At 51.1% G+C, this 22155-nt stretch overlaps 1 protein-coding gene across 1 annotated transcript in view; it reads left to right on the top strand.

Moving 5' to 3' along the window:
• Positions 1 to 22: 22 nt before the first annotated feature.
• Positions 23 to 22155, top strand: part of Adcy1 (adenylate cyclase 1) — a 115245-nt gene continuing 93112 nt past the window's right edge. Inside the window, exons 1-2 of the mRNA XM_021210804.2 lie at positions 23 to 674; positions 15006 to 15155. Coding sequence (XP_021066463.1) covers positions 39 to 674; positions 15006 to 15155 — 786 coding nt within the window. The 5' untranslated portion in view covers positions 23 to 38. The remainder of the gene's footprint in view (positions 675 to 15005; positions 15156 to 22155) is intronic.

Raw genomic sequence — 22155 nt, 5'->3', positions numbered from 1 at the left:
GGGCGCGCCCGTGGCCGCGGCCGCTGCATGGCGCTGAGATGGCGGGGGCGCCGCGCGGCCAAGGCGGCGGCGGAGGCGCGGGCGAGCCCGGGGGCGCAGAGCGGGCGGCCGGGCCGGGCGGCCGGCGTGGGTTCCGGGCGTGTGGCGAGGAGTTCGCGTGCCCCGAGCTGGAGGCGCTGTTCCGCGGCTACACGTTGCGGCTGGAGCAGGCGGCCACGCTGAAAGCGCTGGCTGTGCTCAGCCTGCTGGCAGGCGCCCTGGCGCTGGCTGAGCTGCTGGGCGCACCGGGGCCAGCGCCCGGCCTCGCCAAGGGGTCGCACCCAGTGCACTGCATCCTTTTCCTGGCGCTGTTCGTGGTCACCAATGTCCGATCCCTGCAGGTGTCCCAGCTGCAGCAGGTCGGTCAGCTGGCGCTGTTCTTCAGCCTCACCTTCGCGCTACTCTGCTGCCCCTTCGCGCTGGGCGGCCCCGCGAGGAGCTCTGCGGGAGGCGCAATGGGCTCGGCGGTCGCCGAGCAAGGGGTTTGGCAACTCCTTTTGGTCACCTTCGTGTCCTATGCCTTGCTGCCCGTGCGCAGCCTACTGGCCATCGGCTTCGGGCTGGTGGTGGCTGCCTCGCACTTACTGGTCACAGCCGCCTTGGTCCCTGCCAAGCGCCCACGTCTCTGGAGGACGGTAAGTGGCACCACGAGTCCCCCATTGGGTTGGAGACACATCTACCAGCAGCACTGGAGGTGGCAGGAGTTTAACGTTCTTCCTATGGGGAAGGTGGGGAAACTGAGGTTCTGAAGGTGGGACAGGTGTTCAAGGTCACTCAGCAAACTGAGGATGCAGCCGGAGGAGCTAGCACCGTCCACTCTTACGAGATAAGAGTCCCTAGCATCTTTAGGGTGGAGATGAGAGACTGGTGTGTGGTGGTGGTGGTGGTGGTGACAGGCCCAAGGTCAGGCAGTAGTTGTGTGGCCAAGCGGGGGACACAAGCCTGATCCACTGCGCTGGGTTGTACCCATGTCCCTCAGTAGAGGTACTGAAAAGTGGGAGGGTGCGCGGTCTCCAGGCCAGGCTTCTAGGCTGGCGGAGCGCGCGGCCCCTGGGTTCCTCTCCAGCTCGCCTGGAGCGCATCCGGGGCTCGCTTCTCAATTTCGCGGACCCGAGGGAGCAGTTAGTGGGAAGGGAAGCACTTTGAACCCCTCCAGTATTGCTAACCACCACGCTGTGAATCCGAATTCTGCCCTGAAGGAGAGGAGTTTGCCAAGGTCACACACAGTCTGGTTTCCACAGCCTCTGCTCCCAGCCCCTACCCTGGCTCCATGGAGCCTGAACTTTGTCTCTTTCAACTTGGGCGGGTGAGGGGGCCGCCGGGCCAAAGGCATAGGACTTGACTCCTCTTGAGGATTCTCCTGGACCCTAGAGGTTCCTGTTTCCCCATACCACCGCACCCAAGCAGGTGGGAGGTGAACCGGGAGACTGTTCCCAGGAGTTTGGGACCTTCCCCTTTGCTGGTCCTGCCCAGGCGTGGCATCTGAGGGAGGGTTTTGTTCTAGGTCTAGCAGTGGGAGGGAGATGAAAGACAGAAAGGTGGGAGGGTCCATCTAAGGAAAGAAGGTAGCTCCTATGAGCATATGGGAAGTTGTTGGGGGCTGGGCTAAGCACAGACTCCAGACTGGGGGAAAATAACTGGTGTCTGTGAAGGAGATGGCTGTCAGTCAGCTGTACCTGCTGCCTGTAAGACCAACACAGACACCCAGACTCTGATGGCAGGAAGCGGTACTTGGTCTTAGGGGCTATGACGACAGGTCTATTTCTGAGCATACACTGTAGGGCTGGAGGGACAGCTGTGGGCTCAGGACCGACCATGGTGGGTTCTCTAGGTGCCTTAAAAGGCTGTGTTCTTAGTTTCTTTATTTCTCTCCTACACAGCCTGTAGGCATTCCTTTTAGAGAAAAGATTAGGGAGGAGCCTGTGAAGGTGCCAGTGCCCCTCCCTCTGGCATAGAGGAGCCCTTGTTACTTCAGTGGGGGAAAGAAGCCCATTGCGAAAACAAGGATTCTTAGGTAGCTGGTACCCAGGTTTCCTTGTGACTAGCCTCCAATTTGATATAAATCCCTCCCTCACCAAAACTCAGTCTCTGCCCCGCCTCCTTCTCACCCCCCCCCCCAAGGAAAGATGCTGCTTCCCACAGAGATGGTGTGAATGTAAGAAGTCCATAAGGAAAGCATGTGTTGAAAATCTTCTGCCATTTCTAAGGCATTTTATCCTCTACTCCCTTATCAACACATAAATGGGACCAAGTAGGGGAAACCTGAGGTAAAAGGGAAGCTGATCCCCAAGGATTTCAATGTCTTCCCATCACACAGTCCTAGGCACCCTGCAGTGTGTTAGTGAACTCTGCCACTTAGTGTCTGAGAGGCCTGTACCTCGCAGCTGTGGCCACCTCCCTTCAGACCCTGTCACCTCTGCTGCTGCTCAGCCTTTTGCTGATGGCCCTGCCTCCTCACCTCTGAATTCTGGGCAGACAGTGCCCGAGAAGGCGTGGGTCAGATGCAGAAGGAGCAATGGAAGGCGTGCTGCAGGGTGGCCCTTGCTGCAGATACAGGGGTCGGATGCTGTCTGAGGGTGTTAGGTCTCCACGGGAGCCTGCTGGGGCTGAGCCCTGTGAGAGCTCCACCTCAGGTTCACCCCCAGTCTCAGAACTACAGCCTTAGCTTCCAGTCCAGGGCAGAGGCTCAGAGCAAATTGTCACTTGGTACTGGGGTTTGTGGAGGTGGGCTTGTGGGTCTCCTTACTCTGTTCAGGGGAGCAAGTCCCTTCCAGAACCACGGCCCGTCTTCAGAGGGGTTCTCAGAGCCTTGGGGAAGTAGAGGTAGTGGAGCGGGCCCTTTCCTTGGAGTGCTATCGAGGGGAGGGGATTCTTGAGAAAGGTGGGCCTGGGCTTGTCTGGCCACCAGCTCAAGACCTCAGCCCACAGTGGTCCCCTCCTACCCTGCCCTTCCCGAGGCTGCGGAAGAGGAGGCAGGCGGGCCTGGGTCTACCGGCTCTGAGCTTTCTCCCGTACCCAGTGTTCTTCATGGCCCCGTGGGCTTCTTCTTTTTTCTTTTCTTTTCTTGCCTCAGATGAGTTGTTATTACTGTTATTATTTTCTTTCTCTTTGAAGTAGCCCAGTTCTATTACACTAGTGTGCACTGTATGTTTCCAATTAAGCTGCCTATCAGGGTGGAGGAAATGGATTTCAGTTTCTGTTGGTTCTTAACCATAGGTTGCACGTGATGGAAGTTAGGGTTGTCGAGGAATGTGTGTGCACTTGCTTCTGTCTGTCATCAAAGCTGTCAGCACCACCCTCTGGGGTGTTCGATGGCTTCAGGTGCACTCTTTCTCCTGTGACGTCCCTGTGGTCTCAGGGGTAAGGGCTGAGCTCTTTGGGTGCACAGGTTTTCTGTGGGCATTGAGCAGGGTGGCTCGGATGGCTCGGATGGCTCGGATGGCTCGGATGCTGGCGTAGATGGGTGAAGGCAGGCTTGTGGGGGTCTCCAGGCACTTCTGGAGGGCTGGCACAGTCCTGTGAGGTGGGGTCCAGGATGATCTCTGGGCCTCTGTTTCTCCCACTGTCAATGGGAGCAGTGATTCATCCTACAGTTATATAGGACAGCTGTGCTTTCGGAGTATCCTGTGTGGATTGTGCCTGGCAGGTGGTCCTTGTCCTGTCAGCCATCCTGGAATCAGTGGTATGGACACTGCCACGCGAGTAAGCTGCTTGAAGCCAGGGAGCTGATAGTTTGCCTCTAGCTTTGAGAACCAGACTTGTTTGGAGTGAGGCGCTTTCAAAGCTACCAGGGAACACCCTGCCTGCCCTCTGCCAACTACAATGGCAGAAACAGAAACAGAGTACGGCCATCTGGGCCATATGGCGGTGGTGGCCCCGTGGCCTGGGCTTTGATCTTTCATGTTGCCTGACAGGCCCCTATGAAGCAAGGACTTGCAGCAGACAAGGTCGAAGGAGCAGGGACCCAGAAAGATCAGGGTGGCCCCCGGGGAGACTGTTCCCACAGCTGTCTTGTCTTCATCTCAGGCTCTGTAGACACTGCTATACTGTGTCTGGGGACATGAGTCACACATGTCCCTTGTCTGTTCACCCTCACATGCAAGCACGCATGCCCACTCAGAAGCACTTAAACAAATGCTTCATGTGCCCCCTGCCACATCATCCCACTTACACACTCGTGTTAGAATGTAGACATACGCATGATATTCTATACCCACCCACATAGCCACACAAACATACCTCCACGCACTCCCATGCAAGCACTTAAACAAATGCTTCATGTGCCCCCTGCCACATCATCCCACTTACACACTCGTGTTAGAATGTAGACATACGCATGATATTCTATACCCACCCACATAGCCACACAAACATACCTCCATGCACACCCAAGCTCACTGTCACCTTTACACCTGTGCATATGCACATGGAAGCACAACACAAATCAATGTACACTCAAACAAGCCACTTGGTGCACATACACACTCCCCAGCAAGGACCCTTACACACTTTCACGCTCTTACACCTGTGCTCACACACCAGCACACATGCTCACTTGCATTAGAGCCTCATGTCCTCCTCTGCACATGCAGATCATCTTCACGCACACATTCAGGAGTGGATGTACTCTTGCCCACGCACATGAATACCCAAGCACGCTTCTCTGCACACTCATGGCCACTCATACCACGGGGCTATTCAAATGCATTTTCTTCAGAGTAGGTATGTCATCAGGAGAGAGCTGTAGCCCCAAGGAGGGTAGCGTGGGCAGAGTCATTGGCTAAGGCCTACCTCCTGCATGCATCCCTAGTTCCATGACTGTGGGTCACTTCTGGGTCTCCACTGTGGAGCGAGGGGGTTTAAGCTCAGACATTGTCTGATTCAGTGAGATTGTGTGTGTGAGGCCAGTGTGCCACAGGAACAAGGTCCAGGCTCTCAACACTCAGTGAGGAAAGGAGTGGGACTTCCTGCTACTTAACCCCAGCCAGTGTGGGCTTGTTCCCCATGTGTGGCAGTAGCTCCTTCAGTATGTCCCTCCTGTAATCCTTCCTGGGATTCTTTCTCTGTTCTTTTTAACCTCTTACTTTTCCCAGACCTCATCTCAGTTGCACAGTTGTATGTTCTTATGCTAAGGAGCCCCACCCTCCTACTATGTGCTGTGCTAAAACACCAGCCTCAGGAGGATGCTGGACGTCCAGGCCAGGTTGAAGGCAGCATAGATCCTGAATGATCTGACCTCGGACTGGAGAAAGGCCGGGCCTGCTTTGATGGCTGAGTTGGGCGTTTGCTCTGCCTTTAGTTGGGAATAAGGAGAAAGCTTGAAGCCATGCTGTTCAGAACTGGTGAGACCCTGTGGGTGTCCACCCAATCTGTGCACACTCACGCATGTATTCATGTATGTGTGTGCATGGGTGCACACTTGTAGAAATGTTCACAGAGGAATGGATAGTTGTGTCTGTCCACATATCCATGCTTGAGTGTGCCTATGCACATATGAAGAAGAGGTGGTAGCATCAGGAAGGTTGGTCAGGTGAACAGGAAGCCACCTGTGGTGTGACAGGGCCCCTTGGTGTCTTTGCTTTGGCCTCTGAGCTCCACAGAGACATTCTACACTAGCAACACGTTGTGGATCTTTTACTCTGAGAACACAGAACAGTCCTTAAATACAGTACAGTGTTTCTGAAAGAGAGACTCCGGCCTTCAGAAGTGGCCTCAAGCTGAGGCAGTACCCATCCACAGGGCATGGCTTGGCTGGCTCCCCAGTGCTCCCCACTGGAGCACTCTTCTCTTAGCATCGGTGGTTTATCTGATTGTTTCCATGCCACATGCTTTGTGTGGTACTCGCTCATCTGCTGCTATGTTCTCTGAATCCTTGGAGCACTGATGATGCTTCTGAGAGACAGGAGGGGCATTTTTGCTAACACAGCAGTCTCTGAGTGAGAAGGTGTGGCGTGTATATCTTGAACAAGGAACACTCGTTTGCCTCAGGACCATGACTGCGTTGGAATACTCAATCACTTCCTGTTGTCTGAACCTTATCACACTCTTAGGTCAGCACTAGACCATCAGTCCTCATGGTCCCCTTGATCTCTTGACCCTGCACACAGCCCTTTTAGTGCTGTTCCCTGGCAACAGGGCCTCTGTGCTTTTCATAAACCTATATAATATTTTATTCTTCGGAGGGTGTCTCTCCTTTCTTGTTCACCTGCATGACCCAGAACCAAGTTGAGAGCTCCTAGCCTGTGGCTATCATGAGAACCGTTACATATGATGCCTCCCTGCCAGTGCAGCAGAGGGTCTCAGCAGGCCCCCCTGTGGGAGAGGCATCTATGGGGCATGGATTACCATGCAACCCTTAGGAGCAGCTTTATCTTATGAACATTTGGCTGAGTGAGTCTATTGGAGAGGGGCAGAGGCAAGTTCAAGAGACTCCGGAAAGTGGCAGATGGGAGCGAACCAGGAGCAGGGGCAGCCCACTCCAGAACATTCTACTCCTGCAGGGAAAAATATGCCACAAGCATTCTGATTGGCCGTGGTGGAGGTGCGCTGGGCACCTGCCAGTGTGAGGATACTGCATTGAGGTCATGTGTGATGGCAGTCCAAGGATGCTTAGCTTGCTTTGCCTTGAGCCTTAACCTGTGCCCTCCCCAGAGGAGGGAGGTACAACGGCCTGGGAAGATGACTTGTGCCACCTGAAGCAACACAGCCTCGAAAGGGCTAGGAAACCCCACCCTTTGAGCTTCTTTCCATGGCCTTTTCTCTAACTGTATCCCCTGTGGTGTGAGGGGCTAGTGGAATGATCATGTGTGAAGAATCATTGCTTGAGGCCATGCCCCCTTCACTTGTCAACACTTTAAAATGTTTCCGGAGCATTGAAAAGTGAGTGGCAGGTAGGGTCTCATCCAAAGACCAGAGAGCCCAGTGCTTAGCCAGCGACCTTATCTCTTAATGGGTTCTGCTGGTGTCTGGGTATCCAAAGAGGCTGCCGCGACATCACAGAGACTATCACGGGGGGTGGGGGTGGGGGGTGAGTTGGAAGTAGAACTGTCTGAGGCCGCAGTGGGTGGATTTGAGCTTCCTCCCTGGAAGGCTGAGATGTCCACGGTGTGGCTGTTCATTGGCCCTCTGGGCAGGGTGCAGGGGATTGTGGGGGAGCTTCTGACTTTGGCGAGAACTGTCCCTGGTTGCCAAGCCATCTAGAGCCTCACTCATAGCATCCTTGCTGGTGTCCCCGAATCAGCCCTTCTTGCCTCCCTTGGCATCTGAAGATGTGGTCTGAGTGGTCCAGGAGGAGAGGTCCCACTTGCTGGGAGAGGGGTACTGTGAGGGTGGATAAGGGCAGCTTCTATGTGCTTACCTGGGAGCCTCTTGGAATCGAGGTGCAAAGAGTTAAACAGGGTACACCAAGGGACAGGCCTCTGAGGTTCCTGGGGGACAAGGAGCTCGCGGGGAGTCACCATATCCTCGTTTTTAAACTTGTTTTTATCTTAACCATGGAAAATTCAGACACTCCCAGAAGCAAGAGACCAGAACCGTAGCTCCTGAATTGCTATCACTGTCTCCAGCAAAGATCGGCATTCTGTTGGTCCTCTTTCAAATGATGCTAATTCTAAAGCGTTTACTGATTCAGAACCAGAGAGCGAGTGAGCGAGCAATTACATTAATTTAAAAACACACTTGTGCGTGCTGTTGAAAATGCAGGCACAGTTGGAAGAAAGTGACATACAATCAGACCCTGGCGGACACTCGTAGGCAGGGGCTGGCAGTGTCTAGCTAAGGAGGCCCAGAAGGAGCCAAGAGACTGACCTGCCCCTCAGCCCCCACCTATGAGCGGCTGTACAAGGTGAGGGCTGCCCATGGATTTGCCATTGGTCTGTGTGTGGAGCACTGTGTGGATTCGGGTCCTTCTCAGAAATGGCAAAGATGCTATGAACCGATTCGAGAGAACAGCCCCCTGAGCAGGCCGCGTGCTCATGCTCATGTGTCTGAGGACAGCCACTCTCTGTCCTCCAGACAGTTTGAATGATGCCTGGGTTTGGTACTTGCTTCAGGGGCAGCCCAGAACACCACAGGTTGACAGCTGGAGCAAATTCAGTGGACAGGTTTGCATACTAAATAGGGAGAAGTATAAATATGGGAACCACAGGATGGTAGAGGGCCACTCAACCCTATCAAGGGGTCAGGAGAGTCTCTAGGTCAAGGTAGCAGCTGGGGCAGCAGTCCTGAGAATGTGAAGCTGTCTGCAGCCGGATGCTGCACATGACAGGACATGAATTGTGTATTTGTGCATGCTGCACAGGGGGCAGGATCCTGGGAGGTGGGCAGGATCAGGCTAGCCTCCAGCGTGCTCCAGTTTTAAGGCTCTTTCCGGAGCATGAGATGTCGGGTGGAGGGTGGAAGAGGGTTGGGGGAGGGCGTTGCAGGGAGGCACATCTGATGTAGGGAGAGCAGTTCTAGTCAGCATAGGTTGTACAGGTGGTGAGGGTGGAGAGAGGTAGGAGGCCCAGAGGCTCGGGGACAGGAAATTGCTGAGGTGAGAGCCAAGAGAAGGGACTCCCAGCTCCTGGCCTTGGTCCCGTGTGGCCTGTGTATGTCGTACAGAGCAGAAGAAGCAGGTGCCTGGGAGGGTGGGATAATGGTGTCAGGTTGTGGTTGGCCATTCCTTCAGGATGCTGAGATGGGTGAGATGTGTGTGTATGTGTGTGTGTGTGTGTGTGTGTGTGTGTGTGTGTGTGTGTGTGTGTGTTGGGGGTGTTCAAAGTCAGGGCTTTCCCAGGTGTGGCCATAGTGACCTTCCAGGGGCTGCCCAGTGCCTATCCTGGTCTGATGGTTTTCCTCATCTCCTTGGGGTACTGGGTTTTCAACAGCAAGAGCTTCACCTCTGTGGGTGTGGCTTGTCACTGCCAAGCTGCTCTCCTTGGGCTGAGGGGTGCTGCTGAGCAACCTCCCCCTGGAGTTGCTCTCTTCTGTCTTTGTCCTTCTTGTGCTCTTTGGGGGGGGGGAGGCGCTCCCTCCCTTTCTCTGGGGAGTGGGGAATTGACCTCTGAGATCCAGGGTGGCCATGCGTGGTTGGGAATGTCGCTGGTGTCTGTCTTCCTGCAAGTCAGCCATTGATTTCTGTCAGCATGGCTCTCCTTACACATGGCTTGTAATTCAATACCCCTTGGTTCTGTTGCTCCTGTGGTCCAAATATGGCTGCTTGGAGCCCTTTTGTGTACTCTCGTGTGCTGTGGCATACCCCACCCCCCATCTCCAGTGACCTCTACACACTTCTTCCTTACAATGGGGCATGGATGGTGTTCCAGACTCCTTCATATTATATGCTTTGTCCTGGTCTGAGAATCAGCTCTTCCATCCAGGGATCCTTTCTGCTTGTTTGAGATAGGGTCTCACTATAGTCTGGGCTAGCCTTGGATTGCCATCCTTCTGCCTCAGTCTCCTGGGTTTACCAGTGTCTCACACCACACCTGACTGAGCCTGGGTTTTCCTCAGAGGTTCACATGAGAGGCCACTGCCGGAGCTCCGGGCACCCTTGTTGTTTCTGTCAGCAGTGCTAACAGATTTGCAAGAATGCACATTCCTGTAAATATTGTATTTGAGCCCATCTGTTTCCGAGTGAAGCTGAGTTCATCCTGATAACTCCGAGTCTAGTGTGGTACTCCATGGACAACCCCGACTCCTCCTTTGCGGAGACGTCACCCCTTCCTGTACTGAGGGAGCTGGCTGTGGTGATGTTTTGAACATGCAGGGAAAGCATATGGAGATGTCGTTCCCGTCCTTTTCTTTCCTGGAACCTGCTGCATCTGTGCCTTTGAGAGATTCTGGGTCCCTGGGAAATCCTTCTTCTCTAGATTCTGCTTGGCCAAGCAGGGGCTATGAATCCTTCTGAACTTATTTGCAGCCGGTCTACAGGATCCGGTGCCAGCATGCTCTGCATCTTAATGGGGGAGATGACTGGTTCCATGCAGTGAATTTGGTTATGATTGCTGTGGGGTGAACATTGATTCAGATGTAGGGTGTACCCCCCATCACTGGGGTATTATTCGGTAGGGGCCACTGCAGGGCACATGCTGCAGCACCCGGGAAACCCTGTCTTCTTCCTCGCCCTCATTGTGTCTGTCTGAAGAATGGGGTCAGTGGCGCAGAGTGAGTTGTGGATGCAGGGAGAATGTGGAGCAGTTATTAGAGCTGGCCCTGTTCTCACAGACCCAGCTGGCTCTGCTGTGCCATGCGCCAACCTTCTGCCTGGCTGGGCGGAGTTCATGAGGGATATTCATGGATTAGCATGATTGCTGAATTTGGTGTGGAGTGTTCATGTGTGCATGAAGAGATTGGGGCTTTTGGAAACCCGAGAATAGTTGAGAGACCTTGAACAGAGCATCCATTCTTGCCACACTGGACTTGAGACAGATGTGGAGTCCACAGACAGAAGCTTGGAAGGGATCAGAAGGGAAAAAAGATCTGCAAGTGAAGAGGAGAAAGGAGATAATTTAAAAGGATTAGAATGTGACTGGGTAGAAGGCCTGAGAGAATGCACTAGAAGCAGAAGCTTTGGCTTCTCAGGTGACTTGGCTGCAGCGGCCACAAGGCCAATGTGGGTAGTGGTGGTGGTAGATCAGGATGCCTTCAGGGAGTGTGGAGGTGGGATGGGAACCAGCACCCCTTCCCCTGAAAAGATACTGTAACCCGTGGCTCCTTTGTTTGTGATAATCTCACAAAGGTTCTAGGGCACTTCCCTCTTACCATTATGAGGAATTATTCAGCCATATTGCCAGTCTAATGTACTGGGCAATGTGCCTCCTGGGTCCAAATGCCCCTTTGGCCAGAAGTTGAGAAAGCTTCCTGGGGAGAATTGAGAATCACTAACCCCATGGAGAGCAGAGGTGGTGAGCTTGTGTCAGCCAGGTGAATACAATTGTATCACCGTCCAATATGAGGAGGGGGTTCCAGGGTTAGCTAGGTGGACCAGGCCTGGGCAGGTGAGAGGCGTTTAGCAGATCTCCCCTCGTCTTCCTGAGGGGTCACTTTTCCCCTCACAAGCCATTCTCTGCACATCTTCTCCATGGGGCTGTCTGACCCACTGGTCTCTTTCCCTTGGTGGCTCCTGGGAAGACAGCATCTTGAAGAATTTTGATTTCCCTGAGGATGCAGCCTTCCAGATGTCCAAAGGGTAGTTGGGCATACTTCTGTCCTGGAGCAGGCAGATTTTAAGCTAGTGAACATGGAGAGGGGAGCTTCTCACTTCAGATGGTGAGAAGCCAGGGGTCTCCCAGGGATGCCCCTGCGCTTCGAGGAGATGGGTAGCCAGCCCATTCTCACAGTCTATCCCCCCAACCTCCCCCCCCCACAGTGTGGACAAGGGCTCCGATGTGGTTAGGAAGGAAGGGTCAGTGCATGAGGCCTTGCATCTGACCAGTGAACGAACTGGCTTTTACCTCTTCCATCCACTCTCAGTCACACACCCCTAATCTGAGTCTATGTGTTCTTAGTGGACGTCATGGGAGAAGACACGATGTGGGCAGATCTCAGAAGGGAGGCTTTAATTGTAGTTTTTCCTTTAAGGAGTGGCATCTGTCTTTTTCACTTCCTCTAGAAGGCGCAGGCAGCCTCTTGGCAGGCCCTTCCCTGGGGCTCAGTGGCTCACCAGAGAACATGGCTCTCTCCTCCGGCCTTGGCCTGTTGCAGGTTCCCCTGCTGTTCAGAGGTTGTTAATCAGGTGTCCCATTAGAGCCCAGTCCACTACATTGTCCTGAAAGATGCTGGACATCATGCAGGCCCATCTGCCTGGTCCCTCACACCTCAGCCTTGGCTCTTGTCCTGCCTTGAGGACAAGGGGAGGGTGACACTGTGCCATCTATCCTGTGACACTGAGCATCTCCTACGGGGTCATCTTTGTAATGGCCATGATGTCCTAACCAGTGTGTGCTGTGGGTCCTGATGTTCTGTCTACCCAAGATCCAGATCTAGAGATGTTGCTATAGCTTTGAGCCAGTTTTGTATTTGGGACTTAGGGTTCTGTAGCTTTAGGAGGTTTGATAGACAGTTGTGTAGCTTTGTCTTCTTGCAGGACTCCTAACAGTGGGAGCAGGGGCTGTTTCTGACTCTGTTGTCTGCTTTGGGGGCCCTTTCCTCTTATTGTGTTGCCTCGTCAAGCCTTAATAGAAGAGGAGGCACCTCGTCTTACTGCATAGACATGCATGGATGGTTGATAGCCATGGGAGGCCTGCCCTTTTCTGAGGAGAAATGGACAAGGAGTGGATGGAGAGAACAGGGAGGTGGGATCAGGGACTGGGAGGAGAGGAGGGAGGGGAAACTTCAATTGGGATGTTCGAGAGCGGGAGGGGGAGGGGAAAGAGGAGGAGCAGGAGGAGCAGGTTTGATAGACATTGACAGGCCTTGCTCAGAGTTTTGTGAGTCCTAGAAACAGCAAACCTGGCCCTTGTGCTGAGCCCTATACCATTGTTTACCATCTTAGGTGCTTTTCAGAGAGTTCCCCCTACCCCCCGGGGAGTTGGTGACATTGGTTGTATTTGCTGTGTGTATCACGTAGCCTCCCACAACTCCTGGCCTGGGAAGTCACTTGGTGTGTTTTCCTCTAGTTGAGTGATTTACCTGACTTCCTGTGAGTTGAAAGAGCCACAGCGATGCTATTGGAATAGCCTGTATTACTAAGCAAGCACACGGTCCCGTGAATCTCCCAGGGGATGAGTAGGTGCCAGGAAGAAGTAACACACGGTGGGGTCGGGCTGGAGTATAGCTACTGAGGACACAGAGGACACACTTGTTCGCATCCTTAGTGAGTTCCATGATGTCAGGGTCGCCATGAGATTCTCAGGGTCACAAGGTGAGGTCAGGATCACCGTGAGATTCTCAGGGTCACAAGGTGAGGTCAGGGTCACAGTGAGATTCTCAGGGTCACAAGGTGAGGTCAGGGTCACCGTGAGATTCTCAGGGTCACAAGGTGAGGTCAGGGTCACCGTGAGATGCTCTCTCTAATATATTTCTGGAGTACCTATGACCGCTACTGGATTATGACTTTGAGATATAAAGCTTTATTTATGACAGATGGAATTCATGAAGTTAGAGGTACAAATCCAGAAGGGATTTAGTGTTTGATGACAAAGCAGGGGTGTAAGTAATTAGAGGATGATTGCAAAAGCAAATTAAAGAACTTGTCTGGTTACAATCTCACCGTTACCGTATTTGATGCACCCCACCGGAAGGTGCCGGCAACACAGCTCTAAATTAACTACTGCTTCCACTCCTTGGACTTACGTCCTCATTTTCATTAGTAAGGCATTTGCAACAGACACCTCTCTGTCAGGCTTGCCCCTGCTTGTACATCAAGTCAAGGTTAAGGTCATACGTGAGACCTGGATGCTTTAAGACAGTCTCCAGTTTCGGTCCTCATTTTACATTCCTTTAGAAGAGGTCTTCTCACACAACCTGAGTTTGAAGATGCCCAGATCTTTCTCTGTGGCCCAAATCTGTCCTCTATGGTGTCCCAGGCTGGATCGCCTGCCTATTCCCAGGTCAGCTTCCAGGAGTGCCAAGGGCTGGCAGTTCTCATCCCAAGGCTGTCTCAGGCTCACTCCTATCCATTGTAATCCTTCCTGGTTAGGACATCTCTGCAGTTTGCCAGCAGCTGTCGGGAGACATTCACGCTAGCTTTTGCCCTTGTTCTGTGTGTGTAGAGTATGGGACAGCCACGGCTGGACTCCGTGAGGATTATCAATGAGGAGTGGTAGCACTCAAAGCTTGCATCCTCCCTCCTCCCTCATGCACAGGTGGGAATGCTGGGTTTAATCAGATAGAAATTCTACCCACTGGCAGCTGACAGACCCATATCACCTTGGGTTGGGAAGGCATCCCCTGCTGTGGGGGCTACCACGCTCCTCTGTGATTCATAACAAATGTCTCTGTCCAACTCTGGTCCCGTGGTCTGCTAGGTATTGGGACAGGCCAGGGGAAGAGACCTTCGGGGGAAGTAGACAGGGATGATGTCTGGGGTCTGAGCTGAGTTCTTTGGCCATTGCCCATTTGTGTCAAGTCTTCTGGTCCTGTGGGATCTTGACCAGAGCTGGGTTAGGGGCACAAGCTGTATTCCTGAGATCCTAGCTAATCCAACTGGTACTGTCCCTCTGGCCTTCAGAGAAGGCCTAAGAATCTGGGCTCCCCGAAGGCCCCTCCTCGGCCTGGCTGTTACCATGGAAGGGGTTGATTACAGAGCAGGGTCTTATTGTGCTGTAGTTTACTTTGTGCCCAAATCAATGACTTGAGTTCAATTTTTGTCAAATTGTCTCCTCTGAATCTTACTGGCATGTTCCATGTAGTGTTGAAAGCAGCCATTTCATATTCTTTGGTAGTAGGTGTATTGTTGTGGTGGGACTGTCATAACAGAGTGCCACAGAGTGTGTGGGGCGGGGGCATGGGGGATGGTGGTTCATAGAACAGAAACCTGTGTTCTCACAGCTCTGGAAGCTGAGATCTACAATCAAGGTTGGGGCAGGGAGAGCTACCCCAGGCCTTTCAAGTTCTCTGTGCCCCGATCTTAGCAGTCTGGTTGGATTGGGGCTCACACTAATGTTCTCATTTTACCTTAATTACTGCCTTTAAGGATCTGTCTCTAAATATAGTTATGCTCTGAGGTCTTCCAAGATCAAGTAAAGACATGATCAATAAAAAACATGTAAAATTGGAAGGGGGTAAAATTCAGCCTCGATAGAGCTGCACCCCAAATCCCTGACATGCTGGAACATTGCTATCTTTGTATGGGCAGAGGTGTGTTTCCGCCCCATGTGCCTCCTGCTCTGCTTCACTGTGGGTCTGTCTGGGTGGTGCTTAGAGATCCGTGGGTGGCTGTGATTTTGGAGCTGACTTGGGGGGTTATTGGAGGGCCTCTGTGTGCCCTCCGGCACCTGCCTAGCCTGGACAGACCCTACATCTGCACTGTTCTCTCCCTACAGCTCGGTGCCAATGCCCTGCTCTTCTTTGGTGTGAACATGTATGGCGTCTTCGTGCGGATCTTGACGGAGCGCTCCCAGAGGAAGGCCTTCCTGCAGGCTCGAAACTGCATTGAGGACCGGCTGCGGCTGGAGGATGAGAATGAGAAGCAGGTCAGTGTGTTCAGTGCGCGGTGGCCCTTTGGCCAGCTCTGCCCCTCTCGCAGCTGGAATTTGATATGTGTATTATCTAATAAAGGGTAGTCATCGTTGTGATGTGCCTACTTCTCTCTCTGAGCCTCAGTCTGTTTTAATGGCAGGGCTGCAATGATCACTGTTTCGTGGTAGGGCCTGGGAAAGAGAGGATCTGATGAGCAGACAGCCTGGGCTTGCTTCTCTGAAGGAGCTGAGCTGCTTGTAAGCCATGGATAGTTGTGGGTGGCATGTGGGCGTCTCATCTTTCTGATGCACCTGTGGTGGGTTTACGCAGGCTTGGGAGGGTGGGTCCTGGCACATCTCAGCTAAACGTAAATGCGCATCTGGCCTGGTCTTAGGCATTCAGCTTGCTTGGCCTGAGAGCCCTCCTTTGCAGTGGTCTGCTGAGGCAGTGTGACTTGTTCTGCAGATGAAATTGGCCAGCAGGCCAGCATTGTCCCGCTGTGGTTTGTCATCTGTGTGTCCTTGTCTGGTGTAGGGAGGAAACGTGGCCCACTGGGTGAGCTAAGAAAGGGTGACTCAAGGAAGTCTAAAAGTGAAGCCCGGTGCATCATGGGTTCCTTTGCCAGAAGAATCCAGAACCTTCTTTCTCTGTATACCTCGTAGTGGTTGTCCAGGCTACAGGACAGGATATCCATTTCTCAACTGTTTTTTTTTTTTTTAAGTCTTCCTCATCAATAAAAGATATTATTACACCCACAGTTAATTTTAAAACATTTCTTCTCATGTCTGGCACTGTAATGAAATCTAGTATTTATAGCAAAGGTTGGATATAATTGAAGAATAAATCTCATATGTATTTTTAGATCATATGTGTGCTAATGAGTGTATGCCATGTGGATCAGCATATGGTGGGCAGTGTTTGTGTGCATGGGTGTGTTCAGACCTGTGGGAATGCATATGTGGCTGCGTATACATTTGTGCACACATTGGCACACATGGAACTATGAGAATGTCTGTATGTGTACACGTGTTTGTGTGGATGTCCATGCATATATGTGTGTGCTGTGCTGTATTCTGTATGTATAAGTGTGTGAATCAGACATCTCCAGAGCTTTTCTCCTTGGCCTCTAGAGTCACCATAGTGATATTGGTATTTCCATGGTTCTTTCTAAGAAATGCCAGTACCACTTCTGTGGGTGACTTTTTGATATTTTTTCATATAGGACCTTGCTATGTAACCCAAGCTAGCCTCGAGCTCTTGAGCCTCATGCCTCAGCCCCTCAAGTGCTGGAAACGTACTCAAGCACCCCTGCACCTAGCATGAGCTTGGCTTTATTACCTCACAAGGTCGAGAAGTGGGTCTTTGGAAAAATCTTCTTGTCTCCCCATAGGCATCCTGCAGGGTTGAAGCTGCAGGCTTTTCTGTGGGCCACGCTTGGGTGTGTTTCTGAACGAGGCATGCTTGGGTATGTTTCTGAGTGAGCCCATGGTTTCTCTCTGACTGACTCTCATTTTCATCTTCTGATCAGCATCCTCTACTTTGGTCTGATTTCCATTGTGCTCTTATCTTTGCTGCCTTTTCTACTGATCACCTTGCTTCACAGCACTTCTCCTTTCATACTTTTTCCTCATGGCTAAGAAGGTTATTTATTTTATGAAGGTATTTTATTACATTTCGATTAGTCTGTATTAACTGGGTATGGTAATTTAGGAGGTGTGCTGTGATATTGCAGCAAGCACATGCAGGATGCACCAGTCAAAGTCAGGCCTGTTAGCCTTTCTCTCCTGGCTTTTTCTTTTTTTTTTTTTTTTTAAAAATATCATAGCCCCTGCACGTCTTTCTGCTGTTTTCATGAAATATGCAGTAGGTTGTGAAGTCACTCCACTACGCTGGGAATTCCAGAACTCCTCTCACCCTACTGTGCTTCGGCACCCATCACCCAAGCTCCATCAGTAACCCGCCTTCCACCCTCTGGCCATCACTCTTCTGCATTCCTGTTGGCTTGTCTCAGCTTCTATTCATGAGAGACGTAAGAATATACAGTTTATAGTCTTCTGGTGTCTGGCACTGGTTTATTTAGACCTGATGCCCTCTGGGTCTGTTCATTTTGCAGACGGCATGATTGTGTCCTTCTCCATGGCTGCATGATAGTCATAGTCTTTGTCCCGTCGTCCACTGGTAGTCACCTCGGCTGCTTTCCTGTCTTGGCTCCTGTGTAGCTGGTGCTGTGTCTTCATTGCATGAGTGTCACCTCTGTTGGTTTTGTAGCATCCCTGAGAACAAGGCTGATTCTGGCTCTATGGATGAGGAAGGCAGATGAGGGGAAGAAAGTCCAGTGCTCATGGAATTTGGGTTCTTAGGAAAGAAGTTTCCATCGGGTGATGACATCAACCTCATTAGCCAGGTTAATGCCATTCACTTCTAAGGGTTTGTCTTCATGTGTGATTTTGGTTTTTTTTTTATAAATTTAATATTTTTTACATATTTACTTTACATCCTATTCACTGTCCCCTCCCAGTTACCCACTCCCACAACCCTTCCCTTACCCCCCTCTCCTCTTGGTATCACCTGATCCTGGCATATCAAGTCTCTGCAGGGCTGGGTACATCCTCTCCCACTGAGGTCAGACAAGGCAGCCCAGCTAGAAGAACATATCTCACAGACAGGCAACAGCTTTTGGGATGTGCCCTGCTCCAGTTATTCAGGACCCACATGCAGACCAAGCTGCACATCTGCTACATATGTGCGGAGATGCCTAGGTCCAGTCCATGTATGCTGTTTGGTTGGTGCTTCAGTCTCTGAGAGCACCAAGGGTCCAGGTTTGTTGACTCTGTTGGTCTTCCTGTGGAGTTCCTATCTCTTTGAGGCCCTCAGTCCTCCCCTCAACTCTTCCCCACACTCCATCCACTGTTTGGCTGTGAGTGTCTGTATCTGTCTGAGTCAGCTGCTGGGTGGAGTCTCTTAGAGGAGAGCCACGCTAGACTCCTGTCTGCAGGCATAGCAGAGTATCATTAATAATGTCATGTGTATTCTTTAACTGCACAGTTGTAACTTCATCTGTATACCCTCATTTTTCTGTGCTGTGGCTTGACATTTTGCTGGGGCACAACCACACATGTTGTGCCTTGAGCGAACTGCTCTTTGTGCCTTGCTCCAGCAGTCTCTGCCACTGATATTTAGACACTGTGCTTTAAGAAGCCCTTTCTTCAAGCAGTCATCTAGATTTCCAGTATTTCCTTACGGTTATCTCGGTGTGAACTTGACATCTCCTGGAGTGTTTTCCTCAGTGGGGTGCTCCTGTATTTTTTTTTTTAGTAATACCTGATTATAGTCCACCCAGGGCACTGGTACCCCGGGTGTTCCCGGGCCAAAGCAGCAACCACCCGGGGGACTTCATTTAGCAGGCTTTTCCAGTCCTTGGGACTTGGGACTTACATTGATTGTGAACTGCACGCTTGCATCTTGGCTCCAGTAGGGAATCCTGGCGTGGAGGAGGGGGTGTTCTGTATCACCTGTAGGAAATAGTAGAAGATTGTTGAGAAGGTCGGAGCTGGTGGAGCCTCATGGGTAGAGCATAGACAATGACACCAGTGGGGCACTGCAGTGGGTACAGTGTTTCAAGACCTCCTGTGTCCTCTGCCCAGAGTAAAAGAAGAGGCTGAACTGTTCTTGAACCGCTGCTCGGGGAGGGTCTTGCGCCATGACAACGGTGAGGACCAGACAGCAGGGTCCCTGGCACAAGCAGGAGACATGGAGGGGTGAGGTATCAGTGCCTAGGCAAGCTTCTAGATGAAGTGAGGATTAACTAGCAGGAGTTTGAAGATCTCAATTTCCCTCCTCCCTGGGGTAGAGTCTGTAACTGAGGGTGCCTGGCAAGAAGATTGGGCTCTGTTCTCAAAGCAGGCATTGGACTCAAGAGACCATGTGGCATGTGGCTGCCAGATGTGCTGTGTGTTTGTGGTCCATCCTGACCATCTGGATCTGTAAAGGGCAGAGTACTGGGCGGCTGTTCTAAGACACAAACCTCTGTGTGATGGGACTCTTCCACCATCAGCTTACTTCCTCCCCTCACATACACTCCATGTTGTCCCAGGGACTTGTGGAACCGACAGAAATTGCTGAGACATTAGTGACCATGCCCCAGCACCGTTGCTCAGGACTGTAGTGTGGGCTCATTCCTTTTCTACTGTCTTCAGATTGGTCGGCTTGACCCTGTCACCATAGCTACTCTTACGCAAGTTCGGTTACGTCCTATTGTGCTGGCATTGTATGCTGCTCCTGCCGTCATGCAAACCTTGAGTGGCCTGGGTGGTGGCACCACATGAGAATTTGCCATTTGGGGACCACTGAAGTATTCAGTACCTACATAGACTGTGCTTTTTGTCCCAGCCTTATGGAATAGGACTGTTAAGTGCAGCTGATGGGAACCTGTGTCATCTGAGGTAGGGCTATGCTGAGAGACATTTCTGCTGAGGCTATCAAGGATGACTCCTCATAGTATTTTAGGTTTCGAAGCCGCCATCACCCTAATCAGCAGAATGTAGTTTGTTATGCTTTAAAGGAAGTATGAAAATAGCTTATTTTGAAGCAAAGATAAATGACCAAGGCCAAGATGGGATTAAATATGGACTGACTGACTCCATCATGGAAGAAGTTACATACACTTGTATAGCTATAAAACAACAGAGAATCATAAGTCAATGAATTAAAAAAGCACAATTGTGAACAGTCAGGTAGGCAGGCAACAGCCACGTGGGGACATCTTACTGTAAGTTTCAGATGTTCGTAGAGCACTCTTAGCTTTAGGTTTGGTGTAAGCTAAGCTGCTACACTTAGCTGTTCCTTCTGAGAGGTCTACCTAACCATCATGAGAATGTTAGGTCATACACATAGATTAAAGGTAAATTGCTGTTTTTCTAAAGAACCAGATGGCCCAGAGTAATTTTGGATTTCATTCTGCAACATTCCAACTCCCCAGTCACAATGCCCTTTAGTCTTTAGCAGAGAAACAGCATCTTTGGAAAGCTTCAGCCCAACATGGAAGAATGTGCTAGGAGCTATTTCTGTCTTCTCTGAATACTCTTTGGGGAGTGTGGAGAGAGAGAGAGAGAGAGAGAGAGAGAGAGAGAGAGAGAGAGAGAGAGAGAGAGAGAGAGAGAGAGAGAGAGAGAGAGAAAGCCATTGTGGTGTAAAAGTGTATATGAGAATATGAACATATGAATGTGTGTGTGTGTGTGTGTGTGTGTGTGTGTGTGTGTGTGTGTGTGTGTAGGGCTTTTCTGAATGGCCAGTATGGCTTATCCTTTGGGGGGGATTTTGGATATAGTAAGTGACCAACTGAACAAAAGGAACCAAAACAAAAGGGAAGTCTTGTCCTATAGGATCTGTGTGAAATACAAAGTCTGTTACACATTTGTTCATCCTATAGTTAAAACATGTAGTTAACTCCCTTTACAATTAAGAATCACCTGTGAAATGGTCTCTATTGCACCAGCCTGTGAAGACCGTTCTGTTCCATTAACCTGAGACCCGTGGCCCAGAGATTTTAACAACCCGGGGATGATAATAGAAGTGTAGTACAGTTGTGAGGACAGAGCCCTTGCTGAACAGAGCATCTCTTCCCTGAGGGAGGAGCTGTGGCCACACCCTTCTTTGTGCCACTTTTGGCTTGTTCAGAGGTGCATATTCACAGAGAACAGAGTTGAAATGTTCCGAGGCTCACTCTGCTTTTCAACAGAGATGTCAAAGTGCATTCTTTGAAGTAGAAAAGCCTGAGAGAGATGGAGCAAGAAGAAAGATACGCATGAAGAGTGTGGGACCTCGAAGAGGTCGGTACCGACAAAGCAGCTGACCAAAATAGAGAGCTGGGGCATGCTGGGATCATTTAATGCCTGCGAGAATCTGACATCTTCAATGCATAAAACAGGCAAATTCCTGGAAAAGCATCAGTAGTCAAAGGTGATTCTAGAAAGAAAGCCCAAACCCCACTGCCATTAGAAATACTGATCAGAAATTTGTTTATGTGTTGTTATATAGTCATATTGTGATTTACTTACCGATCAAGGGTGGGGCTTGAACCGGGGGCTGTGCATTCCAGGTAAGTGTTCTCTCACCGAGCTGTACTCTAATCCCTGACTCAGTCATTTCCAAGTGTACCCCAAAGTAGCAGCAGGCACACGGATTTGCGGATTAGTCTTCTATGTCTATATGTTTGCTCAGCTGGACCTTGCAATGGCAAGAGTGTGTTCTTTGGGATTAGCATGGCCTTCCTGGTGATCGTACTGGGCCAAGCCGGGAGGCTCAGCTAGGACAGGTGGGTCAGGGTGCATGTGGAAGCCCGCTTCCCTGTCTAGTTTTCATTAGAGACTCTTTTGGGGCCTCTTGTGATTCTGGTGCCTTGGTGGACTGGGAGGGCATTTATTGACTGCTTGTCCCCTTGTAGTATCACTGCTAATACATTGATTTTAGGCGAGGGGCCGGTGTGCTCATTGTTGGAGTGACCTGATGCTTAAGTGTAGTTGGTTTCACAGTAGCCAGGGCACGTTCAAATGGAACAGAGGCCCCAGCGGTCCCTATGGCTTGGGTCAGCTCCAGTTCCTCCTGACTTGTGGTGGCCACTTCTATTGGTTTGTTTGTTTGCTTGCTTGCTTGCTTGTCTATCTACTTATCTATCTATCTATCTATCTATCTATCTATCTATCTATCTATCTATCTATCTATCTATCTATCTATTGTATACAGCCCCTGCCTTGGATAGTCAGCAGAAATGTGGTGGGATGCCTGCTCTAGCCTGGACGCTGCCTGTTTGTATGCATTCTGACTGGCATGTCTCTCAGACTCTGAGCACTACACAGCCCACCCATGCTGTTTGAAGGGCTCGGGCAAGTCAGAGCTTGGGAAGCACAGGCCTTAACGTGGCAAACATTGAAGACAGGTTTTGCCATTTCACCCCTTTTCTCTACCTTGTTAAAAATGGCTTCGTCCCTAAGGCTAGCCCCCTAGATCTATTTATTC

This window comes from Mus pahari, chromosome 13 (genome assembly GCF_900095145.1).
Source record: "Mus pahari chromosome 13, PAHARI_EIJ_v1.1, whole genome shotgun sequence".
Classification (NCBI taxonomy): domain Eukaryota; kingdom Metazoa; phylum Chordata; class Mammalia; order Rodentia; family Muridae; genus Mus; species Mus pahari.
Note: the sequence above shows the minus strand (reverse complement) of the source record. Positions and strands in the feature narration are given on the sequence as shown.